The sequence below is a fragment of the Conger conger genome, chromosome 1 (assembly GCF_963514075.1).
Source record: "Conger conger chromosome 1, fConCon1.1, whole genome shotgun sequence".
Classification (NCBI taxonomy): domain Eukaryota; kingdom Metazoa; phylum Chordata; class Actinopteri; order Anguilliformes; family Congridae; genus Conger; species Conger conger.
In genome coordinates this window covers 15,522,667-15,546,291 of record NC_083760.1, presented here as the reverse complement: position 1 = coordinate 15,546,291, position 23,625 = coordinate 15,522,667, and the positions used below count along the sequence as shown (strand labels likewise).

The following is a 23,625-nucleotide window of genomic DNA, read 5'->3' as shown; positions in this document are numbered from 1 at the left end:
AGACGCTCTTATCCAGAGCGACGTACAACAAAGTGCATACCCATAACCAGGGATAAGTTCGCTGAAAGACCCTAGAGGGAAGTACAATTTCAACTGCTACCTGTACAACAAAGATGAGGACGAGGGCCTCTTTTTTTGAGAACAAAGAAACAAAGAAACAGAGCAAAAGTGACCAAAGTTAACTATCCAAACACTGCTTACCTAGCCAACTAAAAATACCGATACACAAAGCAAGTCACAGAGACAACAATTAAGGTTCACAGGGAGGTAGGGAGACTGTATGACTGGATTGAACTTAATAGCAGAATATTGATGTTAGAACTTTTTGTAAGTATACAGTATGTGTATTAGGGCAGAATTGATTTGTTTAATGTCTCTCTAATTTTGACTGCGTTCCAAAGAATTTCAGATCTCTTCAAGTAAATGTATATTTAAAGTGAAGGAAATCACTGTAATTAAAGGCCACAATGTATTTCATGAAGCGTAATACTACAAATATGTCTGATGACGTAAAACTCATGCGCGTGTGACGTTTAAAATACACGCCATCGTAAATACAAATTGGAAGGTTCACGTTCTTAAGCCATGGCACTCTTTCCAGCTTTCGCAGGATTGTCAAGTGGAAATTCAAATAATGAAAAACAATCTAAAGGCAAGCACTATCGCTTTGTTGACCGATAGCACTGATCGTTGGTTGTATTCTTTTACATCTCACGTTTTGACTGTAATTTAGCCGAACACACTTTCCAGCTTCGTAGTGGTTAACTTGTTAGCTAGTTATAGTAAGCCGCTAGCTAGCTAACTTAACTGTCATTCACATGGTAGGAAGCGAGGTGTGAATGGAACTGTACAAGATTACTGGTTTTGATATGTATGATTTAGAGACGACTTACTACTAGAACTCCCGACTTTATTTGCTAGCTAGCTAAATTACATTGTAACTGGCTTGTTGCATGTCTCAGTCTTTTTTGATGGCATGTAACAGGGTAATGCAAATAAGTCGTTTCATTTAGGAGCAGTAGTAGTCTATACGTAATGTAGAACCGCTAAGATATTGGTTAATTGCAAGTAACTGTCAAAAATAAAGGAAATGCCTCTATAAAGCTATTTAAAAGCAATCGAAAGCTATTCTCTTTAAAGTTATCGACGGAATGTTATTGTAGAACATCTTGATCATCTTGATTCCTTTATTGGTATTTGGACAATGCATCCCAAACGAATTCTGGGGCATCACGGTCCAGGAGTGCGTCTGGACCCCAGTTGCCTTTAGTTGATCATATCTTTTACATTAATGGCATTTGGCAGACTCTCTTATCCAAAGCGACGTACAGTTGATTAGACTAAGCAGGAGACAATCCTCCCCTGGATCAATGCAGGGTTAAGGGCCTAGTCAGCAAAACTAGTCCCTGAAGTTTTTGCTAAATGTACCTCAACAAACAACTCCTTTTTCAAAGTCACTGAGATCGCTTCTTCTTGCCGTGGTAGACAAATATTGAGCGATGGAGCCTGCTCAGTGTTTTTATACACAATCGTGAGCATGCGGGATGTTATTGACTTGGTTTACTCGGGAACCACACCTGTGTGAAAGCACCTGCTTTAAAATGTTCCCCAATGTTACGAATCCCAAATTTGCTGATTGAAATTTAGATTTTCTTAATCATTTGTTGCAATAATGATGATATCACTGTTCATTAATTAAGGGAAATCATTTCCGTTGTAAACTGGAGTGTGGAAATGTGACAATTTCTCAGGACATCAACCAAAATGTAGACATTATGGAAAGCCCTCATTTTAGAAAATTAGTTTGTTTTTGTATAATGATTCCAGTGCACTAAACCATACATGCGTAAATGAATTAGGCTAGTTAAGTTAACAATAGGTAGTGGCAAAAACAAAAATATAAAGCTACAAAGGATGTTGGGTCACATGTACCTCCAGAACAGCGTGTATAAATGTTGGCATGAAATCTACCACTGTCTGGGATTCTGCAGGAGGAATATGGCCCATAAATACTTGATAGGGGTCAGATCTGGTGACTGAGAATGTTGTAGTATATGGATAAGCATCATTGTCGCACCTATGAAATCATTGGGTGATTGTATGTTCTCCTTACAAAGGGATATTGCTATTCTGGAAGACACCCTTCCTAGCACAAAATAAATGGTGCAATATTGGATGAAGGTGATCACTTGATTAATATTAACCTTGCCTTTTTAGGGGATGAGTGCAGTTCACACCAATATGGAACTGCCAGAACACTTGACTGTTGTAACCAAGCACTCAGGCCTGTGGGTTTGTTTAGGTGTGTGACAGATGTACTTGTCCATCTGTCAGGAACATGAGAAAGGATGATTAACCTGATCATATCACATTCCTCCTTGGTCTGTTGTCCTCGCTCTTTCAGCCATTGTTCACATAAACATACAAAGCCAGGTGTAATGAGTGCTAGCCTAAATGCACTGCGGCTCGACAGTGGTATCCTGCTCTGTAGAGTTCTAGATGGACCATTCTTGATGAAATACTCTCTATTGAAATTTGTAGTCAGTTGATTTAGAGTTGCTTGTCTGTTTGCATTGTACCCTGAACTAATGCATGGACATCACGATCCATTAGTGTGGGAGGTGAGAGGTTGCTGATGAACTGTTTGTCTTGTACAGTTATTTAGGCCATATCTGTCATCGTGTTGAGAAATTGATAAAATGTTGTTTTATTATGTGTAAGACATTTGTATAATTTTGCTCATTTCTTTTTATTAATTCTAGTAATGTTTATTCGTAATTTATCACATAATGAAATGCATTGCACTGTTGTGTGCTCCTGCAAAGTGTAGTCGAAGTTCAATAGTTAAGGTGCTTGGGGGAAAAATTATTTGCTTTAATCTACATATGTATTTACTCTATATAAGGTCTCAAACATCAATTGTGAGAATGTTGGTCTTATCTCAAAAATAGAATGAAATGACAATATGTAACTCTCCGCATTGATTTTAATAAGAGGCTGAGCAGTTTCAAAATTTGGCTACAGTTATGGCAATCTTTTTTAGCTTTTGGATATTCATATACAGTATGTCTGGCTCAATTAAGCAGTAGAAACTGTGTTCATTTTGAATAGGCCTAAATTATTTAAAATGAATATGCACTTGAACACTGGCCAACTCTATTAATCCAACTTGTTTCAACTTGACAGTAATTCAGACAGTAAAGTTTAGGGTATAGTCTTTGATATCCATGTGGCGATACTTCACCACCTACACGTATATTCATATTAAATGCTTGTTGTGTACCTTTGCACATCTGAGTTACAAGCCTCGCCTGCAACTCAGCACTGCACATATTTAACAAGCTAATTTAAATGCTTGTTTTATACAAGGTAGTAAATTGCATTTCATGATATTGCTTCCAGCAGTCTCTCTCCCTCTCCCTCTGCATCTTGTCCTTAAATCTGTCTCGCCAATTTACCTGCCTGCCAAAGTTGCAGAGCTGCGGTGTACCCAAAGAAATATTAGGCAGTATTTTATGGCTGAAATTGAATGTTTGATAACATGTTCAGGAAGTTCTCTTGGTTGAAACTAGTAGGGTTGTTGCTTCTCCTCCACTAATAAGAGTTAGGGCTTCATGCCAAAGTTGAATATGGTATTCATTAATTGAGCTTGTTTAGAGGAGATATAATGCACCTGTGGGCCTTCTGATGTGGCAGATATAAGCCTAATATTGACATCCTCAGAAACAACATCATATATCAAAACAGTATAACGATTTTTTCAAGGTGCACTTACAGCCAATAATGCAGTAGACCAGTAGTCATCTCTGACACAATGTAACATAAAAAAATGCTATAGACGTGCATACAAAATGAAAGGTATTGCATTCAGATCAGGCGTGTCCCAGCCGTTACCCAATCCATAAAATATAGTGTTATCGGGAGTCGATACAGATGTATGGCTCAGATTTGGACATGCATAGTAGCAAATTGAACTGAATTGAACATGTGTGTCTCTTGTAAACATCACTGCCAATCACATGTCTGTGCTTAATTAGTTGTGAATATAATGAACACGTGATTTATGAACAGATTATTGAGGTGGTGGAAATGGGATAATCATTTGAGCAGGGGCTTGACAAAGAGGCTCATGACCTCTAGCTGGTGGAGGACTGAAGTTTCATGTGAGACTACAATGGGAGACAAGCTGATGGCCCTAATTATGAGTGAACTGTTTACTATAAAAGTCCCAGTAACTGGGGACTTTGCAGGAGAGCACAAAGGAACACACGGCTTGTAATGTCACCCCTACTGTCAGACTGCTTTGTGAATGATGAGGACCGTACCCAGAACCCAACGGCAGACTGCCCTCCATTAGCCTACATTGTTGAACCAGCCATAGCTACTGTAGGAGTTTATGCATTCAAGCTCTTATTCGAGAACAGCATGCAGGTTCACTATAGATGTGATAGTGGGGCAGTCTGTAGCGTAGTGGTTAAGGTGCATGTCTTGGACCTGCAAGTGGTAGTTTGATCCCAGTTATAGCCACGGTAAGTTCTGCAAAGCTATTGAGCCCTTGAGCTAGGCCCTTAGCCTCACATTGCTCCCGGGAAGTTTGTCTTTTGCTTAGTCTAATCAACTGTCAGTCGCTTTGGATAAAAGCATCAGCCAAATAATATGTAAGTTGTAGATGGTGATATCGCCCCCTAGTGTTGGAATAAGAGAGTAAGTGGTTACCCAAGCAAGGGACATGGGTCTTTAGCTCAACAAGCTAATGATATCTCTTAATTTTTGTCTGTGACTGTGACTGTGCTCCAAAACTGACAGACATGCTAGCTAGAATGTTCTTTTTTAAATGCATGTGCTGCAGTGACAAGAACAGAGGACTGCTGTCTAGAAGAACAATGAATAACATGATTGCATCAATATTAGCATACAGTTGCATTGTGAAAAAGGTGCCTCACACATTGCATTAGGATGTTTAATAATAATTAAAGCAATTGACTTAATTGAGAATCTTTCAGTGTGAAGAACGTATAAGCATTTTCTTTCATTTCAAGTAGTTCACTTCAAGAAGTAGTCAAATCTGATGAATATCTGCTTTAAAAGCCCAGGAGAGCTAATTGCAATTGATTTGACATTCTTCTTTCTGTCTCCAGAATTGGATTGGTTGAACAATCAGAGTTTCAGCACCGATGATGCCCTGAGCCTCCATCAGCGAGCCGTTGAGCTAGCTGAGCCGGGGTCACAGACCTCTGAAATCAGGTAATGAGATTTAGCTACCAACTTGGGCAACTGGACAACAGGCTAAGCTCAGCAAAATGAAAGTAATGTATTTTTATGTAAAAAAATTTAATAAAAGGAAAAAAAAATTCCTTAAATTGGTATGCTAAATCTGTGGGCCGGTCTCATGGGGGAAAGCGCAGACTGGCATGTGTCACCAGGTTTCTGCTGTATTGTCACACTGCTGCACTGGAGTGTTGCATGACCAGCGTAGCTAGTGCAGGTCTACTGCTGGTTCTCACTTGGCTATAAGAGCCGCTTCTGCGTAGTTAGGCAGATCATACCCTGCCAACTGCAACCCTATCCCCCAGGCAACACAGTAGGCACTTGTGTGCTGCCCTGTGTCACCTCCAGCACAGTAAACTGCTGAAATGGCCCAGATTCTGTACCATGGGGTACACCACTCCAAAGATAAACCACTACACAAATGGCCCAAATGCTTTAGCTGCCCTGTCAGCCTGTATATTTCTTTCTAAGCTTTTTGCTGTTTATCGCATGATATCATCTGCTGACCGTGTCAATTTCCATTACAGTTTTCCTGCTGTCCAAAAGCAGAGGCACAGAAAGGAGGATGAAGAAGATCTCAAGGCAAAGAAACGGAAAAAGAAGGAAAAGAAGAAGAAGGAGAAGAAACACAAAAAGAGGAGCAGAGCGGCATCGGAAAGCAGTGGCTGTGACTCGGACACCGTGTATCCCAGTGACCTCTTGAAACAGGCTACAGACCCCTGCAGGTATTCTTTCAAATGGCACTGTGGAGCATAATGAACAGGAAAGCCTTCAGTCAATATTGATTGATTATCGTCCCGTTCATTAGAGTGCAGGAGCTGCAGCGATAAAGGAAAATATTTTATCCCTCATATTTTTGATTAGTAGGGTATGCCATTTTTCTTTTGTGATTGCATAAATAAAGTGCTTTTCTGACATTGAATTGAATGAGACGGAGACAGATAACCTTTGGGCATGAATCTGTTTAGAAAGAGCAGTCATCATATTTCATAATTGATATCGGATACCTGGGCTTGACATAAAAGAAATCAACCAATTGTCTCTGTGAAAAAAGTGTGTTGTTGAATACTTCTCAATTAATGGTTGTACTTTAGTTAGTTTATTTTATGCATGTAGCTAAGGTTAAGGGGTTTCAGTGGGATTTTAATGGTTTTGCACATGAGTTTGTATAAATATTATTCTTTAATGTGGCTAGTGAATGCACTACATTCATTTAATAGATGCTCTTATCCAGGGCAACTTATTGTTGAGAACTTAAGTGCATTTACCTAATTGATAGGAGTAGACCTAACATACGCAGACCCGAGAGTATGTACGTGTTACTTCAAACAAGTACTAATGCAAGTTAATGTTTCTAACCAAGAATCAAAATACAAATTCTGAATACTTACAGATTGCACCTATAATATACATTAAACCATAACATACCGACTTAACATGCCATACCCTGAATTAGAAAAAATGGTGGGAGGGCTGTGTGGATGGGAAGGGGATGGGAAGGCAACCAAGATGTATTGTTAAGAAGTGGGTCTTCAGTCCATATCAGAAGATGGCCAAAGGTTCTGTTGTCTTGACCACCTGAGGAAAGTTGTTCCACCACTGGGGCGCCAGTACAGGCAGAACTGGGGTGTAGGTCTTAAATGCTGATTGGAGGTGCGGTGGAACTGTTCCATTCACTGCCCTATAGGCTAGTAAGGCTTTAAATGATGAGAACTGAAACAGGTTAGCCAGAGAAGGGAGATGAGGAGAAGTGGGACATGAGCACATGATGGAAGATAGTAGACAGAGTGAGCAGCTGCTTTCTGTATTAGCTGTAGGGATTTAGAGGCACAGGCCAGGAGGCCAGCATGAAAGTAGCCGGGCCTCAACTAGGAGTAGGTGGTAAGGAAGGGGCAAATTATTAATGTTTTGTAAAAACAATCTCACTGCTGCTACATGGAGAGGGCTCTCTGAGTAAAGTGCTTGTAGCTTTTCTGTAGCAATTAGCCTGAGGGAGAGGACTCGAGCACAAGCTGAGATGTGGAGTGAAACCTGAGTGCCAGATGCAGAAAAGAGAGGAGAAGCTAAGTATGATCAGCACAGAACTGGTATGAGAAGCTATGACTGGAGATAATCCCCAGAGATACCAGACAAAAGGAAAATATGAGGGGGCCAAGTACGGAGCCATGGGGGACACCTGTTAAAAGGTCATGGTCACCACCCTAAGAAACCCTAATGGACTGTCCAGAGAGGCTATTTTGCTGTGAGCTAGGTTTGGGTAACTCCTGGTCTCTGGGCAGGTTTGGAGCAGTAGGCAAAAAGAAGTGCAGGTTTGGAGCAGAAGGTGAAGCCTGAGTGCCTCTTGAGCCTGCGCCAGGAGGAGAAGCCCTTGACTCCAGGGGGACTGCGGCAGATGAAGCCTGCATGCCTCCTTGCTGTCAGTGCAATTCAATCCCCCCCCAGTGGGAGAGTCCTGCTGTCACCTAGCCCGAGCTTCTCTTTAGTGCAGTGCTGGCAAAGCTGACATCCCACACTCTGCGTGGCTAAAAAGTCCAGTCTCAAGATTGCCCCCGGATCGAGCGGGGAGGACTGACACAGCTCCCATATGAGCTGCGGCATTTCGCTCTCCCTCAATGTCACTCTGAAGATACTTAAACTCCGGCTGCCAGTTTTCTGGGCTGCTGTGTGCTGGCTGCAGGCTTAATGCAGTGCTGGCACGTACAGAATTCAAACTTTCAAAACATCCAGAGTTCAAACATTGTATCTCATATTTCTTTTATTTTGATGTATGAAAAATTGAGAGGGGCTCAAATTCAAATGACAGGTCAGGCTATTTAATTACCATTTTATTAAAAAATACTCAATAAGTAAATAGTGTGATGTGCATGTTTGTGTGTTCATGTGTGTCTGTGTTCATGTCTGAACTTGTGCTGAGGCGGTTTCCGTTTGGAATGAACATGGAAAGACATTCTAACTATTACATTTCCCAAACTTTTACTGTTGAAGGGCCTCACTCAGACTTTACTTTATCATTAGCAGTACACATTTTGGAATGCCGTACTGGTATTATGCCTGTTTTTGGTGACTTTGTGATTTTGCCTATTAGGCAGGAGGAGGAGGAGTGCGTTTCTGGCTCCTTCGTCTGGCTGGACGACCTCCAGACCCCCACCGACCGGCCATTCTGCATCGACAGGAAAGCGGACTCTGCCAACTGGGAATACAAGTCCCTCTACAGAGCAGATATCGCCAGGTAGGCCAGGAGCACACTTCCTCACTGTGGACTGCCGTCGTCCTGGTTTATTCTGCTCAGTCATTCAAGGTCGGCTAGTTTGATTGAGCTTTGTAGTTTAGAGAGCTGTAGTAGGGGTTCTTGGTCGGGCTTGTTGGATTGCTCATACAATGTTCCCTGTACAGTCCTGCAGTGTTTCTCTCTGTGAGATAGGTCACTGCCTCGTCTCGGCACAGTAAGTGTGGAAATGATGCTTTTGTTCCTAACTCTGCAGTTGGAGGTAGGTACATTATGGGCCAGTTTTACAGACACACATTAAGCCCTAGTCCTAGACTAAATTCAATTTTGAATGTTGATTCTCAATACAAAACTCAATTTAGTCCAGGACTAAAGTTAATCTGTGTTTCAGAAACTGGCTTTATGTATCCCAAATGTTTCATTCTTAGCCTTTCCCTGCGCCCCAGCAATTAACTGAGTTTGTTTGAAGTTGGAGGAACTCTACAAGAAAGTGTTCTGTTCTGCAGTTTACCAGGAGGGTTGCTTCCCAATATTAACGGGCTGCGCTTTAAATATTATCAAACTGGCCTGCTTTGACCTTTCCTCCTTCTAGGCAATTATTACACTCACAGATCTTTGTGAAGTGTTATTTAATGGTTGAAGTCGCACAGTGAGGCCGTTCCTCACAGAGGGCGATGTGCTCCCGGTTAATTATTTGAGGGAACAAACTTTATTTGCAGGGAGTACAGCCCAGCTGTTAAGCAGCTGCTACTGCAACTGATTGGGGCATCTGTATGTGTGTCACCGCAGTGGCTGTGCACGGCAGGACATGCCAAACTTTTCATTAACTGCGTTTAGACACAGCAAATCAAGCGCTTGGCCCCTGTCCAAGCAATATCACGTTTTGGCGGCGCTCAGAACCGCACCTGAGACTTGAAAGGAGCCGGGTCGATATCGGCTGAGTGAATTGTGTATTGCAGCAGAGGCGGCGTGCTGCTCTGCGTCGCTGAAGGTCAGCCTCTGCAGAGGTTCTCAGACGCAGTTTAACCTGCGTTTTCACATCCGTTTAGTCTGCGGCGTCGGCGGTGCATTCATCCCGCCTGCGGCCGGCTGGACGTCGTCATCTGCTGACTCCGTGTAACCCACAGGTGCAGCTGTCAGCCTTTCATGTTAAGAAAATCAGTAAACACGCTGGCTGTGTTTGTCTTCCTCAGCGGTGCCATTATTCACTTTGAGCTGCCTTTTTGTTGTGCGTCCCTCTACAATACACTCATGAATGAGTTGCCGTTTTATATAGCTTCATGTCAACTGACACCCAGCCCGTATTAGCAAATAATACGCACTCATATAACAGGTCAACAGTTCACTGAGGCTGTTTTTGTTTTGTCTGCACAAGGTACAGACGGAAAGGGAGCTCTGCCCTCGGACTGAACCCAAAGACCCAGAGTGTGAGCTGGGTGGAGCCCGGCTCAGAGAAGAAGGCAGACAGGAAGACTGACAGAAGGCCGGAGAGATACTACTCCCGCGGGGCCCGCCAGCTGCTCAGCTCCAGGGGCCTCCCTGCCCGGCCTGGCCTCCCGGGGCCCGAGGCGAGCATAGTCCCTGCCCACTTCATTCCAGTCCCTCCCTGCACCGAGCAGGAGGGGCAAGCCATCCCCCAAGGCACCTCCTGGGTCAACCCCCTGGGGGTGTACGACCCCTCCACCTCCCTGTGGCTCCAGGGCAAGGGCCCGGCGGAGCATGAGAAGCAGCAGGAAGCGGGGCCCCCAGGGGCCGGCGGGGCCGGCAGCGCCTGTTCCCAGCTCGCTGTCCGAGTGGAGCACTTCAACAGGAGGCTGAGGGAGAACCCCACCGACACTCCTACCTGGCTGGAGTTTGTACGCTTCCAGGTACCCTCCCTGCGGCCGGCCTCGTATCAGCCCTGGGCTAACGCAGCGCGACAGCGCCCTTCCCCGGAGCTCGACAGCTCCTGTGATAAGAGCATTAGGCCCGTGATTCATGACCTCCTCCACTGCACTGAATGATGGCGGCTGCACCGAAAGGCTGTCCCACAGCTCTGCCCTGCTGTCCCCACCGTGCATGTGCACGGCTGTGCGTTTGTCCATCTGCCCTACATTTACACACACTATTACTTACCACTCCAGCTAGTATTTGTATCAATATTTTAATGTGATATTTTTGTATTCAATTGAAAATTTATTGTTGCATAACATTTTAAATATAGCAAAACTCATCCACAGCTGTAGAAAAAGACCAGCGTCTTTGCTGAGACGGTGATTTGATCAATTTGATACAAAATCAATGCAAACTGTTTTTATTAAATGTAAATCTGTATTTCGGCTCTGCCATATTGAACTGTTGTTCCTGTAAAATCTTCAAAGGGATCTCTTGTAGATATCCACCAAGTAACAGCCTTGCAGTACAATTTCACATTGCATTTGAAATGAAACTAATAACACTTTCACTTTTAATTTACCCACACCGCAGTGCGCGAAGGTATTTACCTCACTGTAGTTAACCTAGTGTCTGTCCTGAGGTCTGGCCACAGTTAAAGCATCAGTAATTATATCTGCTTAGTCTTTGCTTTTATTAAATAAGTAGCGTGTTTCCCCACAGATAAAATGCTTGTGATGCAGCTTATGTAAGTATGTAAGATGAGCGTAAGTGTGCGATTGAGTCACGCACGCTCAAGTGCACCGTCGCGGCCAGCAGAGCTTTTATTTTGAATCTTAACGAGATGAAAGGCCAAGGCGCAACCAAGCTGCTCACAGAAGCCAGCAGCCGAGACTGAGAGAAGATCACTGGTTTTCTGCCCACTTGAAAACAAGTGAACGCTCGTATATATTTGTTGCTCATAGTCCAGGCGAAGTAAAATGTACAAGAGAAAAAAATATGTGTGTATTGTTTGTTTATTTTTAGCTCTCTCTATACATGATGAGGAGATGTGCGTTGGTCTCATGGAAGGGCTGTTTATAGCAAATGGGTTGTATATGATATGAACTCTCTGGAGAAGAGGGGCTTTCTGGGTAATGGCCAATGGGGTCAGAAGTCGCTTGGCTAATCTTTGCGTGGTCTCTGGGGTCCTGGTCCTGGTGTCACAGCGCTCTGTTATTTAAAGGGGCAGGGCGTGGGGATGAGCAGGTTCTGCAGTGCCCTCCTGTCCCTGTGGGGCATGGTGTACCTCTGCCTCTGCCAGTGTGGAGATCTGCATGCTAGTCCGGGAGCTGGGGGAGACTAGAGCCTCTTCATTACTGCAATTAGAGTGTGACAGAGAGACAGAGAGAGGGAGAGATGGAGAGAGAGACTGAGAGAGAGTGAGTGAGATACAAAGATGAAAAGTATCGAGATCGAGATCGAGAGAAGAGGGTGAGAGAAAAAGACAGTGAGACAGTGTAAACAGTGAGAGAAGAAGAGGAGAGAGTATATTTATAGTGAGTGAGACAAATGCAGAGAAGGAGAGAGTGATATGCAGAGATTTGAGAGTCAGAGAGGAGGGAGAGAGTGAGTGAGAGATGCAGAGCCGAGGAGGAGGGAGGGAGGGAGGGAGGGAGAGAGAGAAAGGGGACGATAAACAGACAGAGAGGGTGGGAGGAGCTGGAATGTGACTGCAGCGTGGCACACAGTGTACCCGCGTGATTCAGCAAATCCCCACGTTCAGCCGCGGCGGGTCAGTCCTGCCACGCCCCCCCCCCCCCCCCGCGCGCCCCACACCGCAGTGCGCGTCTCGCTGCGTTAACCAGCACAGCGGGGTAAAATTCCACTCCGCCACCAGCGGCCAGAGCCTAATTTAAAAGCATCCCGACAAGTAATGAAGGAATTCGGAGGATGTTGCAGAGGCCGTATTAAACTGGGGGGGCAGTTGTTTGTGAGGGCAGGTGTGTGGTATGTGTGTGTGTGTGTGTGTGTGTGTGTGTGTGTGTGTGTGTATGTGTGTGTCTGTGTGGTGTGTGTGTGTGTGCATGTGGTGTTTGTCCTGTGTGTGTGTGTGTGTGTGTGTGTGTGTGTGTGTGTGTGTGTGTGTGTGTGTGTGTAGGGCTGCAGGAATGCCTCTTGTGTTTCACTCTCAGCTGTGGGGATTAGCCCCAAGGTCAGCGTGTTGACAGAGACTCACAGCGTTAATAACTTCTATTGTTACGGAGGACCTGCGGCTCTCCATTGAAAGTGTTTCTCGTTGAGCCTGAGGTCAGGCCTCAGCTGCAAATGTTCTCTAATTACATTCCCAGAAATCAACACTGGCCCCTCTGCGTCTCAGAGGAGTAGCGCTGGGTTCTTTATGAGTTCATCAACTCCATCTTTAGATTGATACAGACCTGGATAACTCTTAACCCCACCACGTTAACCCCCCCTCTCCTTCAGGATGAGCTGACGGGCGGTGCAGGGTCCTTCACGGGTCTGGAAGGCGAGCCGGACGGACGCAGGAAGTCCCTGAGGATGACCCTGGAGAAGAAGGTGTCCATCCTGGAGAGGGCGCTGGAGAGCAACCCCACCAGCGTGGAGCTGAAGCTGGCCCGGCTGACGCTGTGCCAGGAGCTGTGGGAGCCGGCGACCCTGCTGAAGGAGTGGAAGAAGCTGGTCTTCCTGCACCCCAACGACGCCCCGCTCTGGAGGAGGTACCTGCTCTTCACCCAGAGCCAGTTCAGCACCTTCACCGTGTCCAAGGTCAATGCCGTCTACGGGAAGTGTCTGAGCACGCTGGCGTCCGTGCAGGACGGCAGCATGCTCTCCCACCCCGCCCAGCCCGGCACCGAGGAGGCCATGCTAGGTAGGTCCTCTCTCTCTCTCTCACTCATCCTCTCCCTCTCTCTCCCTCTCCCCCCTTTCTCTATCTCTGACCCTCTCCCTCTCTCTTTCTCTCTCTCTTCAATATGCATGAAATGCATACAGTAAATATTGTCAAACTGTTACTGAAAAGCACACAAAAATACAATTCCAAAGTAAAAAAAGAAAGAAAGAAATAAACCTTTGAAAGCATTTAGTTATTAACTGTAATTATATTTGAACAGATAACACATTGTACTTTTATCTAGCCGGCTCAATTTTAATTGTGTGACTGAATTGAGGAGGTGCATTTAACTGCAATATACCAGCCTGCCCCCGAACGCTCCTTATGGGAGGAAAAACTCAACTTCTCCTGTTTGTTTTTCTTTCTCTAATTCGTTCCCATGTGTATCTGTGGCACAATGCAGTTCTGCTAGCTACTGCATTACACATATTATGGATAACTCTTAACCCATATTCTGGGAGACTGGCATCGGATCCTTTCTGATGACTGAGCACCGAGAATTTAAACATAGCACAGCTACTACCCGCAGCGAATGAATGAACTTCCCTTCAAGCTCCACACCTCTCAGATTGAACTATGGAGCCCTCTTCATCATGTGTGCTTTGTCACAGCACTTGATGGTTTTGTCTATATTTCTGCACTTGGCGTATTAGCATTTTCTTTCTCTGACAAAGAATTCAACTCAGCAACTCAATGCTGAGTTATTAAAAGGGGGAAAAAAAGGCACGAGTCATATTTAATCTGAAGGCCTCGCTAAGTGAAAACCTTTCACAACATGGAATAATTGATGAATTTGGAATTGCCTGCATGTTCTCCGCTCACTGAGCCAATACACTCAACCCTCCATCAATCCAGATTCTCGGCCCAGAATGGGGTGGGGTGGGGTGGGGGGGACTACCTCCATTGTTTCCATAGTAAATCAGCGGAAACTACACACGCGAGCATTAGCCTTTGCAAAAGGACGGACCCGGGCTCAGATTTCCCCGGCCTCTCGTCATTGTGTTGGCCGGTATTGAGTTGTTTGTGCTGCCGTTTCATGTTTGTGCTGCGACTGACCCAACATTGAGCACGTGGGTGATGAGGAGGCAGCTGGGCGAAGCGCAGTGCTGGCAATAGAGTGATGGGCCTAATGGAGGGTGGGCTACATCAGCGATGGCATCGCTGGAGGCGCACCCAGTCCCCGGGTGTCTGTTTGGACTGGCACACGTCACTTCTGTCTGTTCTGACCGTCATTTAGAAGGAGAGTTCAGCCATCATTCCATTCATTTAAAGATATTGAATGTTCTGAAACTGCAGGACATTGGCAAAGAGTGGAGCCTTTGGTCTTTGGGTGGGGAGATGGGAGGATGTCTGTCTGCTTGTGTGTTCGTGTGTGCGTGCGTGCGTGCGTGCCAATGTGTGAGTGTATCTGGGTGAGAGTTTGTGTTTGTGTGCTTGTGTCTGTTTAGTACTTTATGTGCATGTATGCATGTAAGTGTGTGAGCCTATGTGTGCGTGCGCGCGTGCATATATGGGTGTATTCATGTATGTGTTGATTGAACTGCAGGCCTGCTGTCCCCATCCAAAATAGGCCCATCCAGGGCTTAGGAGAACAAATGGCATGATATGAATATCAGACTGCTGGACTATGACAGCTGCAGTTTGGGGAATACGTGCCACTGAAATTTCAACAGGCAGGCTTAATCAATGTAAGCCTGCATTAGCTTGGGGGGGCTGGTTTGGGCAGCATTATGTTGAGTGCACTGCAGAATAGATGATGGTGGATTTCGCGATGTAGCCGAGCATCTGGCCCAGAATTGTCGCTGTAGCAACTGCATCGGAGTAGACTGAATACGTTCCAATTAGGAAAATGAAGCAGCCATTCTGTGAGTCTCCATTTGAGCTCAGCGTCTTCCTCTCGTCATGTAGGCCTGCCAATGAGCCGAAAAAGCACTGCTGCTCTCAGTGCTGTCTTTCCTGCGTTGAACAGAAACGCTATGCAAATGCTATGAAATAAATGGGCACGTCAAAGGGAGCTAATTCAGACAAATATATCAAGATTAGATATATTTAACATTCGAAAACTAAAAATTTGAAGCTTATCTTATTTATAGAGAAACACATTTTAACGCATTCATTATTTGCAGCATATTTCTGGATTTGTTTGTTAGCATCTTTAAGAGAGCCTCTATTATCCACTGTAAGGGTTAAGGTTTAGACTGTAGTTGGTTATTCTAAGCTCTTCATTTTGACAGTGGGCACAAGTGCCACCTAGTGTCCGTTCTGACTGGGCAGCTGTCGTCTTTCGACTGAAACCAACCACAACGACTCAATGGGCTGTAATCTGAGGGGAATATCCATAAACCGTTTGAATAATTACGGTGTCAGCAGCCTGGTAAAAGTATAGCTGTCACTTGACGGGGAAAGATGTGCTTTTGATTCAACTGTTTAATTCTCCATTTGGGAAAATGCTTTTGCAGACAAATTTAATTATAGACGCTTTGTGTAGGCCTCGTGATCTCACTCACAGCTTGACTGAGGCTCCTCGGTAAAGAAGGTTTTTGCGCGCTCACACAGAGCTGTGAAGTGCAGACCAAAAAGCAGCTTGTTTGTTGGTTTTGCTCTTTGTGCTCTCGCCTGTCATTTAAACTGCGCTGTTTCTGTGGCCCTTAAATTGGCAGAATGGAGCACAGCATTAATTGCGGGTCTCGGGGGGTGTAATTAAAGAGAGGAAATCCTTTCAGCGGCACACAGCAATGGAGCAAATCAAAACAAACAACAAAAAAACTGCCAAAATCCACACAGTATAAATGAGATCCAGTGGAAAAAAAAACACATAAAATGAGGCCAAGCATTATCTGTGTGTGTGTGTGTGTGTGTGTATGTGTGCGTCCATGTGCCACCGCGAATGTGTGTACGCACGAATGCATGTGCATACCTATGGATTTTATATCATTTCTCTCTAGATTTCATAAAAAGCCAGTCATTAATTGCATCATTTGAGCAGGAAGCCTTTGAGACGGAAGCAGGAATGTGTAAGCCTGGGACTTCATTGTCGGCCTGCGGTTTAATTTCCTCTGGGTCTCCTTGGGAACGGACAGGAATGCGCTGACAAATTACCTGAGCGTGTGCACTGAAATGGTGTCATCGCCCCCTCCGCAGAGATCTTCCTCCAGCAGTGCCACTTCCTGCGGCAGGCGGGGCACTCGGAGAAGGCCGTCTCACTCTTCCAGGCCATGCTGGACTTCACCTTCTTCAAGCCCGACAGTGTGAGAGAGCTCCCCACCAGACAGCAGGTAAATCAGTGCGCTCCTGTGTGCCCCAGAGTACAGCCACAGGCACAAAGCCTTTATACTGGACACAAGTGCACTTACTGTACAATTGGTTGTAAGCTTTTTAGTATCACTTCAATTTGTGGGCTGTCAAACTCAAACCTGTTGTTTAGATACTACGAGAACTTCTCAGTTCAGAATGCCATGGTTTCTTTAAAGGGAATCTCTACTCTGGGAAAAATATATGAACTCAATGTAGAGCATGAAAGCCATCAATCCCATGAGCTCAGTTACATCCTTTGTGGTTCTAAGGAAGATTTGTGTAGATTTGGGTCTTTAGCAAGATGCTACATTTTCGTATTTCGAGCATTTGAGTAGATTGCATGTTGCAGAACCGACCAAGTGAAGAACAGTTCAGGCAAGCCCCTAAGGACTCACCTTTTCACCTTGATAACCGATCAAAGGACATTCATCACCCTTAATCCCAGCTGAGTTTTCCATTTAATTGTGCACATTTGACAATAATTGGCACAGACTGATGATGCAGACTGTAAATCAAATCAGCAGTAGAGCACAGGAAAGCGCTTCTTTTTTCAGCGCAAATTATTTCTCCTGGCCTGTATATTTAGAGGAACCAAATCCCAGTGATCTATGGTCTCTACGCTGTGTCTAATGAGAATTCGGAAGATTCTTATTTTCCTTTTTGCTATTTTGGCAGTCAAACATTGACCCTCTTCTTTAGTCCAATTTGACTCCAGGAATCAGGGCATGTCCTTGGGGTATTGCTCTGGGTTTGCCTTGGAAACTTGCCCTAGAGGGAGGTTGAATGCACCACTGGTTTAATGGGGGATATTTCAGTTGGAGTCTGTGCATTCCTATTCAGACCTAATCTCCCATCTTCTATTTTCTGTTGAGCGGAAGGCGAAAAAGCTCGAAAGCTGTGTGGACCTGCCTCTCTGTGATTACCTAGCAAATATCATGTCTCGATCAACAAGGAATCGTTATATGAGCTTAACTGTCATCTTCAGCTCATTGTCCTAAATCATGTGTAGAGCGAGACATTTATTTGGCTAATTAGTTTAAACAAAGGTGCCTGTAAGTTCTCACAACATGTCACAGTTTATAATAGTAGGTATCTTTTTTTAAAGAGCTGTATTGATTGCTGTTAAGGAGTGAATGCACATAATGGTTCATTTGTCCTCTTCTGTGGCGCCTGTTCTCCGGTTTTAAATAACACGGTGTGATCACGCATTTCCAGCCGGGTAATGAAGGAATATTTTCCCTGTTTGCATGCTAAGCGCACAGTTTGCATTCATTACCTTCTAACCCTTCATGAAGTGTTACTCATTAAATCCCTTTGTTTAAACGTTCTGTCTTCCACCCAAGTGTCCCTGAAACTTTCTTTGTGCGTTTTGTTTTTTTTGTTCCTACATTGTGACATGTTGTCTTTTGTAGTAATTGAATGTAGTTCCTGGCAGTACGGCCTGTATCCCCTCAGAATAGCAGTTTCTCTCAGCCTGGAGGGAAGGTCCTGAGCAGAGGTCGGACGATCGATTTCTGTTCTTCTGCCGATGATCCTGAGATACTGAGTGACGTGCACCTGAGCAGAGGTCAAACCAGTAGTTGGTTTCACAAGAATAGGATTCTCAAGGAGAGAAGTCTCTCTTTTGAGGAAGTCGAGCTGAAATTAATTTGTGTTTCGGGACAGTGGGGCCCCTGTAGGCTTTCTCCTGTTCGATTCTTACGAATCTTAGTAATGTAAATCTGGAAAAACTTCAGAAGTTACTTTTAGGAGCCACCCCCCCCTTCCAAAAAGGAAGTTGGCCTGCATGGACAGCTGCTAGCCTGTGATACTGTGATAAGCTTTAATATTTTTCTCTCAAAAGCTTCCATTTAGCCTGGTACATGCACTTTTTCCGGTTGTGCTTTTACATCGTGTAGTAGTCTGCTTCTTGAAAAAATTGCTGATTTACAATATAATTGAACATCAGATGGAAAATGGCTGTTGAGAAACTCCTTGTGCCTCTGTGGGCTTTTGTTTGCACACACTGGCCTATAGCAATGGGAGTGACTATACCCGGACATGTTCGCTTTGGGTGTTGAGTTTTCCTCTGGATTTTGTGGGTCCTGTCGGAAAACCAAGATGGACAACTCTATGATGGCAAGATGGTGAAACGGAAGGGTTGCAATGCTTAGTACCATCTTGTCACCGTAGAATTTGAGTCCATATGGGGTATGACATTGATGGTGTGGTATTTGGTGTCTGATAATGTGTTTGGTGTTTGATGCCGTCATAAGTGGTTCTTCGACGTTTAATGGAATGGTATTTTATGTATGATGGCATGGTGTGTGGTGTTTCATGGCATTGCTTTTGGTGTTTGATGACGAGGTGTTTGGTGTTTGTTCTGCCTAGGTGGAGTTCTTTGAGCCCTTCTGGGACAGTGGGGAACCCCGGATTGGAGAGAAGGGGGCTCGGGGCTGGAAGGCCTGGATGCACCAGCAGGAGAGAGGGGGCTGGCTGGTGCCCAATGACCCAGGTGAGAAGAGACATCCCACGGAACAGCAGGCTTCCTTTCAGGCCTTGTGTTCCTGTAAGAGGTAATGTCCTCAGGATATCTTTGGATAGTAGTCATAGGAAGAGGAGGGTTATTCCTGGTGCTAGTGGAAGAAATAGTCATTGCAGTGAGCAGTTACTGTAAGGGTAACGTCAACTCCTAATACCGTAACCATGGCTTAAACTATGTTGCAGAAGACGATGATGACGATGAGGAAGACTCTTCTGAGGTGAAGGATAAGAGCTGGCCCAAGTGGCGGATATGGTTGGACGTGGAGGCATCCCGCGAGAGCAATCATTGGTTGCCTTGGAGACCGGACAAGTCCAAGGGCCAGACAGAAGAGGACTGTGAGGATCCTGACAGACAGGTATACAGACAGGCTTTGCCCTCATTGCTGTGTGTCTGTGTGTCCTCAAACTCAGTACCAAACCAATATTCACAAGCCCGCACTAGGGGTGTAACAATACCTCCATCCAGATGGATTTATCAGTTGAAAGGGCAACCATCCAGTCAAATCAGTACAACATGCAAAAATCGATCCATATAATTATGAATCGTAGTACAATTTGTATGTCCATACATGACGGTTTGCTCTTTAGCAACACTGCCAACATCACTGTTTACGTTTTCGACTCAACCTCATTATCATCTGCGCTACTGCAGTTTTTCCTTCTGTTAAACGTGATGTCAATAGGTTTTTGCTCTCTCAGCCTAATTTGTCTTGTATGTGTAAGTTGAAACAAGATTGTGTTCGCTGCTATATAGATCGTTTCTTACTATATTGGATCGTTTTGGAACGTTTTTTTGTCAAATTTGTGATATTGCCAAATATCGAACTGTTGCCTCAAGAATCTCAATTGTATTCTGCCATGGTGAAACCTGAGGTTTCCAGTGCTACTCAGCAATGGCATCGGGCAAAATAAATGTTTATGAGCTGATGAACTCTTATTTAGTTGAAAACTAGAATAGTATGGAGATACAAACATTGGCCAGGGTGCAAGGCAATTTAGCTTAGTTAAGATTAAAGTTAGGGTAGAGCACACCAGAACTGAATATAAATCTTTATTTATATCAAACATGGAAACGCTAACAATTTAGACAGAAAACAATACAGTGAAAACATGAAACCTTACAGTTTCGATCCATAATGGGTCTTTGTCAGGTCAAACTATGCCACTTTCACGCCGTTAACGTGCTAATCTCTTCCGACAGGTCCTGTTCGATGACCTTGGCCCGTCCATGATCCGGCTCTGCTCCCCAGAGCTCAGGTTCCAGCTGGTGGGCTCCTTCCTCCAGTTCCTGGGCCTGCCCGGGGAGGGCTGGTACCAGGGGCCGTCCTGGAGCTGCCTGCTGGACAACACATCCCTGCTGGAGGAGGGCCCAGACGCGGAGCGGCCCCTGACCTCCAGCCTCCTCCGCCATACCGGGGTCGGCCCCGTGGGTCACATGACCCCGCTTGGCAGCGCCAGGAGGCAGACGGGTCTGTGCAAGGAGGGGGAGGAGTTTGTGCAGCTCGTCCTGCAGCAGGTCACACCCCTGTGCTCCTCGCGGGAGAAAGCGCTTCTCTCTCTCTACTGGATACAGTACGAGAAGCTCAAGGTCCGTTCACGCCCCTTTCTTTTTGTCTTCTTTTGATTTGGGTATAACCCTGCAATTACTCCCAGACATTTTCTGTTTTTGGTCAAAAGTAAGATTCAGAGACAAGGTCCACATTTTAGTTCCTAGACCACAACAAAAGAATGGTGATATATTTTTGTGGTGTTCCATGATAGCTGATTGAGTAGAGCAGGGCTGCCCAACCCTGTTCCTGGAGATCTACCTTCCATCAGGTTTCCATTTCAAACCTAATTTGGTACACATGATTCTAGTAATTAGTAGCTCACAGAGTTCACCAGCTGTTGAATGAGGTGTGCTTTGTTAGTGTTGGAGTGCAAACCTACTGGGTGATGGATCTCCAGGGACAGGGTTGGGTAGTTCTGCAGTTCCCCTGTCCTGAGATGCTTCTCCCTGGCTCCTCTAGGTGATGAAGTGTGTCCAGAGCAGAAATAAGAAGCGACTGAAGTCTCAGGGAAAGAGGAGTAAAAAGCTGGCCAAGCGCCTGCTGAAGGAGGAGGAGAACCGGGGCAACCTGGCCCTATGGCGGGAGTACGCCCACCTGGAATGGCTGCTGGGAAACCTGGAGGAGGGCAGGAAGGTGTTCGACACGGCCATGGCCCTGGGTGTGGCCCGGGGCCTGAAGGACCCGGAGCTGTGCCGCCTCTGCCTGCTCTATGCTCAGCTGGAGGCGGAGGAGGCCCGGGGCGGGGCGTCTCCCTGCACCTCCTCCGCGGCGGTGTATGTTCTGACCAAACTGGCCGAGGGCGGGGCCTACGCCCCCTTTTCCGGCCTGGTGCCCCCGGTGGCCGTCCTGAAGGCGCGGAAGTCCTACGAGCAGGCCGTGCAGGCAGCCCTGGACCGGAAGGCGGGGTCCACGAATGCTGGGAAAAACGCCCGCGTGGCGGAGCTGGTTGGCTGTTTCGCGCTCTTCCAGTACCTGACCACGGGAGTGGAGGCCGCCACGAGCGTCTTCAGCCAGGCCCTGGAGAGGCTGGAGGGGTCTGGGGCCCCTGAGGACGGGGCCTCCTCTGACTCCAGTGCCTGGGGCCCTCCCTCTGAGCTGGAGTCTCTGTGCGTCATGCGAGCCCTCCTGCTGCAGCATCACACCAGCACCAGCGTGTACCCCCTGCGCCAGCTCCGGGAGACCCTCACCACAGCCCTCTCCAGCTTCCCCACCAACCCCCTGCTCTGGCAGCTCTACCTGCGGCTGGAGAAGAGGTTCCACAGCGCCGGGAGGGCGCGTCGCTTCTTCCACACCGTCACCAAGAGCATCCAGAGCGTCACGCCCCAGCTGTTCGCCATCTGCGCCGAGCAGAGGAGGAAAGAACTGGTCAACTCGGCAGTGAGGTACGGCCACAGGATAGCCGCCATTTAAAAAAACAGTTGCTGCTCCAGCAACAAACTGCTTGTGCTTGTGCAGAGCCATCCCCTGCAACAACAACTTTAGCCAGTTTTAGCTGCTGTTTTAGCCAGTTGTTTAACCTGATTGGACTATAATGCACCTTTCCTTGGTTGAGTGTCTCTGGCGGCGTGTCTCTGCAGTATTCACGAGCGCGGACCTCTCTCTGCTTCTCCCACAGGGCTGACTGTTACGGGGAGGTTTTCTCCAGCATGCCGGAGAACGGGCTCAGCCACAGGATCCGGGCTCTGTATGAGAAAGCCGTGGCCTCTGAGCACGGGGCCCACTGCCCTCTCCTCTGGAGGATGTACCTCCGCTTCCTGGTACATTACTGCTCATTCTTACATTTTTTTTTTTACCTACGACAGGATGACATTGATGGGGAGTTTTTACAGGTCCGGCCACTTTGATAGTTTGGTCAGGTGCTGTGAACTTTGTCTGCCTTGTATGTCGTCAACAGACCCCTACTTCCCCACTTTGATTGCAAGCCTGGTCTATTTTGTGTTTAAAATGATTGTCAATGACATTTGTTTAAAATAAAATACTGTGTTAACAAGATAAGACAGAATAATTAAACTCCATACACGAGTCTCCTTCAAAAGTTTTATTTTGGCTGCCTTTCCATGTGTTGTGTACTGTGTTCTGTGCAGGTATCAGAGGGGAACTTGGAGAGAGGTAGCGGCATCTTGTACAAAGCCCTTCAGGAAATCCCGTGGGTGAAGGTAAGCTAAAGGATGGATGTGAATGCTATGAAGAACGTGTTGCATAGGCCATTTCATTACATTACATTTCACTTTATACTTTTATCCAAAGAGACGTACAATAAGTGCATTCTGAAGGTCGTTGGAACAACTAGAGAACACAGGTCAAGTGAGATACAATTCTGATAAAGAATCAGTTATCTATTGCAATGAACATAAGTCCAAGTAAATCTAAGTTAACATTAAAGTTATGGCAATTCATAAACTACAAGTGTGGCATGATTACAACAGATATGACAAAGAGCTACAACATCAAGATGAAGATACAAGTGCAAGAGATGCGTCTTCAGACCATGGCCTGTGATTGACCAGTTTGTAGAGGAATGTGGAGTTTGATCAGTATTCTGATCAGTTGATCATTTTCCAACTGGAGGTCTTATGAAAGCTTTTCTCCACTGTATTCTTGGGGGAAAAACCTGCATGCGTTCTCCCACAGGGCCTGTACATGGACGCGGTGCAGCTCTTCCCCGACCGCGTGCAGGAGTTCCTGGACCTGATGACAGAGAAGGAGCTGAGACTGCGGGTGCCCATGGAGGAGGTGGACATCCTGCTGGAGGACTGAGGCCCTGGTCTGGCCCCGGTCACAGTTCTGGGGCCCTGAAACGCCTATGGCCCTCAAAATCATGCGTGAAAAAAGACTAGCTTTTATTGGGAGAGGTTTTGTTTTGTATATCTGAAAGAATGATGTGTAGTTTATGTGTATATATTAAAGTATATTTTGCCTACCTCTTGGAATATTCTGTAAATAACCTTTGTCTATTAAAAGCAATGTCTTTCTGTAATTTTGGCTGATGGGTTGGTTATTTG

At 45.8% G+C, this 23,625-nt stretch overlaps 1 protein-coding gene across 1 annotated transcript; it reads left to right on the top strand.

Moving 5' to 3' along the window:
- Positions 1–531: 531 nt before the first annotated feature.
- On the top strand, positions 532–23,600 carry nrde2 (NRDE-2, necessary for RNA interference, domain containing). Its single transcript, XM_061253968.1, has 14 exons — positions 532–652; positions 5,139–5,244; positions 5,796–5,993; positions 8,354–8,497; positions 9,870–10,362; positions 12,830–13,235; positions 16,398–16,531; positions 18,921–19,044; positions 19,257–19,429; positions 20,275–20,661; positions 21,083–22,005; positions 22,239–22,380; positions 22,708–22,779; positions 23,255–23,600. The coding sequence occupies exons 1-14, from the start codon at positions 586–588 to the stop codon at positions 23,378–23,380; spliced, it is 3,495 nt and encodes a 1,164-aa protein (XP_061109952.1). The 5' UTR covers positions 532–585; the 3' UTR covers positions 23,381–23,600.
- Positions 23,601–23,625: the final 25 nt, after the last annotated feature.